General features: G+C 50.2%; 2 protein-coding genes across 2 annotated transcripts; both read right to left on the reverse strand.

The window, feature by feature from the left end:
- Positions 213 to 1,658, reverse strand: LOC8069373. The gene has a single exon (XM_002438745.2). It carries the CDS (start codon positions 1,656 to 1,658, stop codon positions 213 to 215), a length of 1,446 nt encoding a protein of 481 aa, XP_002438790.2.
- Positions 5,737 to 7,104, reverse strand: LOC8069374. The gene has a single exon (XM_002438746.2). It carries the CDS (start codon positions 6,692 to 6,694, stop codon positions 6,191 to 6,193), a length of 504 nt encoding a protein of 167 aa, XP_002438791.1. The 5' UTR covers positions 6,695 to 7,104; the 3' UTR covers positions 5,737 to 6,190.

Consider the following 7,711-nt stretch of genomic DNA (forward strand, 5'->3'; position numbering starts at 1 on the left):
GGGAGGTGGCCGTGCGGTGCATCGAAAAAACAGTCGTGCGGTATGAAGTCTTTGCCAATAAAGAGAGATCTAATTAATGACTAGTCCATGAACCCAATAAAACTTACCATCACATATAAAACGACTAGAGAGCCCGTACACGGCCGGAGGAGCACACGAGTTTATGGATACTGGTTGTACAAATTATATATAAAGACAGTAGAAGGGATGTGCTATCCTTTGTAGCGAAGGCTAGGCATAATCCAGGTGGGAAGCGGCCAATTCAACCATGGGCAAGGAGGTTGAATTTGGTGAAAGCTGCCATCACCCACATTGTAGATACCAATGTCCCTTGGGCACTCTGGCGAGTAGAGCGCGTACTGCTCCTCATTGTCCGTGTAGTAGACGTGGCTGGGCAGCACACCTGCACTGTCCGTTGCAGCGAGAGCGAAGGAGTAGTTGCACCCCACGAACAGCGCGTGATCGCCGAGGCTCTTGATCTCAACCAGCGTCTGCGCGGCGAGATCCACCTGGTAAACCGAGATCGATTCTGTCCGCCACGCAGATTCTTGTGCCACCGGAGCAGGCGTCGTCGTCGTCGTCACAGTAGGCTTACTGGCCCCCATCTTCCTCCACACCTGAAGCCAGCTGCCACCGGCGCCGCCGCGTAGCCATGGCGCGTGGACGAGGTAGTTGGTCGTTGTCTTCCCGCCCTGGACCTGAGGACGGAGCACGACCTCCCTCTCGAGCTCCGGCCGGCCGTGGAGGTCGAACGCGTGGATCGCGCCGTCGTGGCGCATCGCGTACAGCGTCCTGCCGTCGCCGTCGAAGGCGCAGTCGCAGTACTGGGTGTTCTCCGTCGGTGGCCGTATCCATGTCCAGTGCGCGTCTCCCGGCCTCGCGAAGCACAGCTGGTACTGGGGCCAGTAGACGAGCACGACGACGCAGTCGCCGTCGCCGTCGCCGTCCGATGGGTCCGACGAGATGATCGCCCGGACGTAGAGGTAGCGGATGAGCTCACGCGCGTCCAGCGTCGTGGCCGCGTTCGCGGGATCGTACACCCACAGCGACGAGTTGTACTCGTACACCGTGTACCTGTCGGCGACGACGGCGCCGCCCTCGCCGTCGTGCACGCGCCGCACCTGCGCCACGGTGGCCACCGACGGGAGGGTGTCGATCCGCTGCCCCGTGACCGGGTTCACGAGGTGAGGCTCCGCGTGGTCGTCCACCGTCACGAGCCAGCCGTGGGAGGCGCCCAGCCAGAAGCCCTCGGCGATGGACGCGCCGCCGGCGAAAGGCACGGGGTAGGACCTGCCGTCCGTGACGCTGAAGAGCGTCGCCGCGGAGGTGGTGGCCGCTGGTGGCTCGGAGTCGGACGGCGATGATGAGGACGAGCCAGCGGCCGCCGCCGCGTAGAGCAGGCAGGGCGTGCGCGGACGCGACAGCGCGCGGTGCTGGGTCCGAACGTGCGACGACGCGGCGTTCCACCAGCGGCACACGGCGCCGGCGCGGCAGAGGTCACGGATGGCGAGCCCCTCGAGGACCGTGACCAGGACGTCGGCCGGCAGCTCCGACCAGCGGCTGGCGGAGCGGCGCTCGTTGCTGCTGCTTCCCATGGCGACGATCGTCCACGACACCGGCGGTTCGTTTGGATTTTGGAAGCGATCACGTACCTGCATCACGTACGTTACGTTTTTGGAGTCCAACGCGTCAGGATCGCTCGGTCAGATCGAGGTGGTGGTGCTGTTGCTCGGAGCCTCGGACGGATTGGACGGGCCGAAATTACTCGAATCATACTAGTATTTTACTACTCCCACATTTGGGCCTACAACGCTAGGCCTAGTAATCTCGTTACCTCACGGTGACAAAAGCCGAAAGTGTGGGTTGTCAAGTCAGAGAGAGAGCCTTTTGGGCCTAAAACCGGCCTACGCAAAGCCTAGTAGGATCACAAGATGCGTGCTGCTAAATAGTGCTAGTGAGTAATTTCCAGCTACGAACAAAGTTGTTAAAGTCGAACTCTACAATTCCATGGCTTTAACAGCTTCAGTCCATCAAAGTTGAAATCATCAAAAGGCAACAAATGAATAGGAACAAACACGCCGACGACAGTAATGGAGGATTGAACGAAGGGCCTACGCAAAGGGCGTGGAAAAAAAGCCGGATTCTTTTTCAGCCCGTGAAAACAAAAGCTAAACAACAACAGTAGCACTTTTCCATGTATGATGAAAAAGATGGCAGTTCCAACGCCACCAAATTCCTTCGAATTCAGGCTTCTGCTTCCTCGAAAAATTCTTTCGAGGACCAGATGGAATTTTGGCCCAGTATGGTAAACGGTGTGACCACCTATATATGCTGCTGCTCAATCAAGTCCATATGCATGTACATCGAGTAAGTAAGCAGCAGGCAGGACCAAAGTACAGGGGGGGTAGTACGGCGCATGGTCAGGTCGACGCACACGCCATGTGCCGGACCAAATGATTCAGTGTGCCTCTGCAGTCTGCACGCGGCCGGCCGGTAAGCGAGAGCGAGAGCCCCTCGTCAGTGATCACCGGTCGTACGTACTCGCGCAGCGGCAACCGCGACATGCCATCATTGATGCTTCTCTGGATGTTGCACCCTCTGATCAGCATTCCCAATTCAGCAACCACCCCACACTGGCCACTACTGCCTTCACAGTCTTACTTATAGACGGTCATAATCAGTTCCTTCAAAGATCTTTTTTTAGGGTACGTTAACATTAAAACAAGTGATGTGAATCAGGAGGAGGAGGGCCAGATGTTTTTAGTTAATAAAGTGGAAGTAGCCATCTAAATTCACCCTAAGGCTGTCTCCAATAAGAAACCCATATGGAAACCCAAACTCAAAATAGGTTTCCAACATATTACCTATAGCCTCCAACAGAATAAGACCCATTTTGGGTATTATACAAAAGACCCAAATTTGGGTATCCTCTCTCCTCAAGACCCATTTGCAGAGAGTGTTGTCTTTTAGATCTTGTTGTTGGAGAAGACTAGAAATAAGTATGGAACCTTTTACCTGTAGCGCTACCCAAATGACAAATAGATCTTGTATTTTGGGTGACGATTGTTGGAGATAGTCTCAAGTGGTCCGGACATACATTAACACCAAACCGAGGTGACTAGTTCTGGTTAAATAGTTATAAATTTAAATACATTATAGGTCGGTAGCGAAGCCAGCACAATAGGTCACCGGAGTCGTCAACCATGCCGACATAAGTGCACTGAGGTATAGTTTAGTAACCATGATTTTGCATTGAATTTTAAGAAAACCATCAGGGTCAGCTGACCCCCATAAAAGGCCTAGCTCCGCCCCTGCATCGATCCCTACATGAGATGGGGAAAGGCAAAGATTTTGGTGGTGGCTTATTAGCAAAGCAAAGAGAGACCTTGAAATTGTAGGCTGCATTGCAGATGTGTTGCTTGCTGACCAGTCATAGAGTTTTTTTGTGTCAGTTGTATTTGTTCTATTTATTTTATTTTCATTTTTCTTGTAAATAACCTCCTAATACTAGCTGTTTGTGCTTTCTGCTATATAGCAGTAAAAATTGATATAGTTAGTGCCGATTCCGTTCAGAGAGGGAATTATTTCTCTTTTTTCTCAGAAAGGTGAAAAGGCATGATTGCAATTGCTATGGTACTTTTGATTGCGACTATGCAAAAAAGGAGAAAAGTTAGAATAAGACATACTTGATCCTTGCAGAAAAAAGGACCAAAAGGTTCGAAAATACATAATAGAAAATAGTGGGAATACCTTTGCTTATTATCCAAGACACAAATAATAGGCGACTGCTTTTGGAGTCTAGTGGGGAACATGCATGCATGCACGTACACGCCCACTACATACTGCTGCTAAGCGTCAAATCATATCGTCTTTGTGGCCAAACAGGAAAATTTCGAATAATTTTCCCTCGAATGTGATGCGGCAGGAAACGAACAAGAGGAACCATCTCCTTGTCATGTACGAACATTGTATAATTCTATTGCAATCATGTATGTACGAACGTTGTATAATTCTAGTGCAGTTATATATATAAGTAGGATGCCTGACGTATACTGCATCCTACCTGTTCCTCCAATTTTGAGCTTGGGCGGTAGTACTCTTGAATATCCTGCTGTTTCCCATGAAAAAAAAATGTTATTATTATATCGTGATAAAGGTTAGATTTGGGGGCGCAACTTAAGTTGTTGCGGAATTAATTAATACTTAAATGATTAATTTGCTTTAGTGCACGTAAATGAAAAGGGTACGGATGTTTTCCACTTTGTGCCAACTCGATCGATCCCATTTCCAATCCAAATGTTTTCATCAATTATTATTTCCAGACTACGGTGATGTAAATATTATAGGTTCATCTATCTATGTTAACAATACCTTTATAAAAAATATATGTAATATCAAGATATAGCTAGAAACCTAGCTAATTAACATTGTCAGATCAATTATGAATTACAATTTCACAATATTATACTTATTTTGTGTCATAGTATATAGATGTCATTTTTTTTAGATTTGGTTGAATTTAAAGTAGTTTCACCTAGGACAACACTATAACTTAGCTGGAGATATTTGGACACAAAGGTAGTACCAAACGCCTTTTTTCAGACATCATTTATTTCAAAAAATAACAAACACTCGTTAAAGGGAGTAATGAAGTTCGTTCTTCGTTTTGGTTGAAGTAAAATTCACCCAAATAATGGATAACTAATCAAATTTAATTTGTATATCCTGAACTTTTTGTGTATATACGTACGCAAGTATATTCAACGGCATCTCAAGTGTTTACAATCAGAGGGAGCACTCAGAAAACTTCATGAGTAAGCCAGCATGTTTACTTTTCCAGACTTCGGAGAGGCGTATAAAATAGTATGATAATATCTGATTTAAATTGCACGACACTCCTTTAAAAAACAATTTACAAGGAAACAAATTGCTACAGCTATCCTATAAAAAGGCAAAATATTGCTTTTTCTCAGAATTCTCTAGCCAGATTCTCCAGCTAGGGCCAGCAGGCTTTTTCCAGGATCAGGCAGAGGCCGCAGGTCTAATCTGGACACACTCGTACAGTTTCTTGATTGATCCTTGCTGCCTGCGTTCTCTTTCTCCATTCATCCATTTTCCATTGTGCCAGAGGAAACTTTTAAATATTCAAGAAATTGTAGGTGAACAGTTTGAGAAATGTATGGGCGAATCATTAAACCCTCGACCTGAATGGAGCAGCCTGTGCTGTGCCTGTGCCTGCAACTGAAAGCCTGCTCAGATCTGATCAGTAGTGCCGTCCGTGCCTCCTGCTCAACTGCCTTTTTCTTCAGATCTGTTGTGCCCTCTGAATTTGTTCAGCTCTTGCATGCATGCATGGATGCACCCCATCCATCTCTGGTTAGGTTTGGTACCATCCAAAAGGACTGCAGCAACCGGACACGATTTGGAAGCTCTCGTCAGTCGTCAGGACCTCTCAGGACCCTCTTTGGCTCTTTGATCAGTTTTTACGATCTTCTTCCCCCTTCTGAAAGCAGATTTTAACAAGAAAGGACAGAGATTTATGCTAACCACGCTTAGTTATATTGACGCTAGCTCCAAGATTCAGTTACCAGAAACTGGAATCTGCAAAGGAATTAAAACAGGAAACGTATGCAGAGGAAACGCCAGATCACACATGCATGAGAAAAATTAATTTACGCCGGCCGTTTGGCAACGGCAGACGGCCCAGAGCAATAATATCCATTTGCAGGCGGCGAATTCGCAGTGAATTCCCAGGAATTATGATTGCCTTTATACCCTCGACGCGCAAAGACAAGCATGCGCAGCCAACAATGTGGTATATTTACAATTCGATTATTCAGAATTTCAGATTCAGACTCGATTCATCTGATTGAGAAGCGCACTCACTGCACACACAGACACACACTCGGTAACCTCTGCTGAAATGTTGGCGCGTGGCGATTGTACTGGCCGGCCGGCCGGCCGGCCTTCGTGTCTTCTGTCCTGTCAGGAAGCTTGAATTTGTCCTCGATCGATCGCACTTGCAGGCTTGCAGCAAATGGCCAATGGCGCGGCGCCGCATGGATCAGTACTGGCGGAAGAAGAAGAAGAAGAAGATCGAAACTTCGAAAGCATGGCGCGTGGTGGCATGGCATGCATCCTGTTGTATCTGATGACTCCGTCCGACGAACCGGCGGCGTGGCTTCATTCATCAGCCCACGACGTGCAGGCGGATCTTCTTGGCGGCCCGAGGAGGCGGCGGCGGCGACCTGTCCGCGGGGCCGCGCGGCACGAACACGGTGGAGAGGTCGTGCGGCACGGGGAAGAAGGCGCGCTGCAGGCCCGGTCGGACACAGCAGCGCTTCCTCTTGTTGTCGGAAGGCGGCAGCACCGGCCTCGCCGGCTTCCGCGGCGCCGGAGGGCACACCGTGGCCGGCCGTAGCAGGCACGGCGACGCCGTCGGCGTGACGCAGGCCGCGACTGCGGCGGCGGCGGCGGCGGCGTCGATGTCCAGGCCGCCGCCTAGGCCCAGGCCCATGCGCGGCAGCAGGGAGCTCTTCGCCGTCGGCGTGACGCAGCCCGTGTCGGCGGCGTCCGGGCCGTCGGCGTCGTCGCCCGCCGGTCGAGCCGCCGTCGTCGTCGTCGCGGCGCCGCCCGCCGCGGTCTGGATCGGCCGGAGCACGGCCAATTCAGAAAGGTCGAGCTCGACGCCCATCGGATGAATGATCTAGCACTGATTACTGAGATAGAAGTGGCTGAGACGCCTGCACTAGCGCGCCAAGAACTGGCTAGGTCAATAAAGATCTGCCCGGAGGGTCGTCTCGTCGTGTGAATTGTGATGAACAGAAGAGCAGCTAGCTAGCTCGCAAGCAGTGTGGTCTTTTGTAGCGGCGGTGCAAAGGAGGAGGAGGAGGAGGCCGGCAGGCGTGATGGCGAGGAGATGGAGGTGATGATGGTGGCAATGGGGAGAGAGACGAGCAAGCAAGCTAAAGGAGTGAGAAGGCAACAGAATTATATGCAGGCAGGTAGCTGCAAAACAAAAGGCTGCATGTTAAATAGTCATTAGAGAGAGAGAGAGAGAGGAGTGATGAGGAGAGAGAGGCAAAGTAGGGGTGGTGCAAATGATTGTGGGGGGAATGAGAGAGAGAGGGGCAGCGGTGAAACTTTTATTTGGATCGAGTAGATCGCACCTTCTTCCATCTCTATCACTCACGCACTCACTGTGCACCTGCAGAAAAATATATATATATGGGGTTTAATTAATTAATACGGATGAGATCATGAGATGCCATGGATCAGCGGCGCCAGAGCATGCAGAGGCAGCAAAGCAACAGGTGGCAGATGGGACGCCGGCGGCCGGGGCGCCGGAGTTTTCACTGCACCGCCGCCGTCTGTGCCGCACCGCACTATGCGCTGCTGCTGGTAACTAAAAGGCGCCTAGCGGACTTGCTAACAGAGCCACAAGAATGTTCCTAACTATATAATGCATGATCTATCATATACTACTACTACTCCTACATCACAGTGAAGTGTGTGTCAATGTAATGCATGCTGCTGTGTAGTACTCTTGCTCCAGCTGTGCATATGTGTGCAGTGCTAATCCATACGCTACACTCACTGTGTGTATAGGGTACACTGGTCATAATCAGTGCTAGCTTCCAAGAGGTTAGATGGATCTAATCAATTCTGCCTCTCTGGCTCGGTGGTGTGCATTATGTTTCTCCATCTACTA

This window comes from Sorghum bicolor, chromosome 10 (genome assembly GCF_000003195.3).
Source record: "Sorghum bicolor cultivar BTx623 chromosome 10, Sorghum_bicolor_NCBIv3, whole genome shotgun sequence".
NCBI classification, from domain to species: domain Eukaryota; kingdom Viridiplantae; phylum Streptophyta; class Magnoliopsida; order Poales; family Poaceae; genus Sorghum; species Sorghum bicolor.

Coding starts and splice junctions, on each gene's coding strand:
- LOC8069373 (XM_002438745.2), bottom strand. CDS start 1,658: ATGCAGGTACGTGATCGCTTCCAAAATCCAAACGAACCGCCGGTGTCG.
- LOC8069374 (XM_002438746.2), bottom strand. CDS start 6,694: ATGGGCGTCGAGCTCGACCTTTCTGAATTGGCCGTGCTCCGGCCGATC.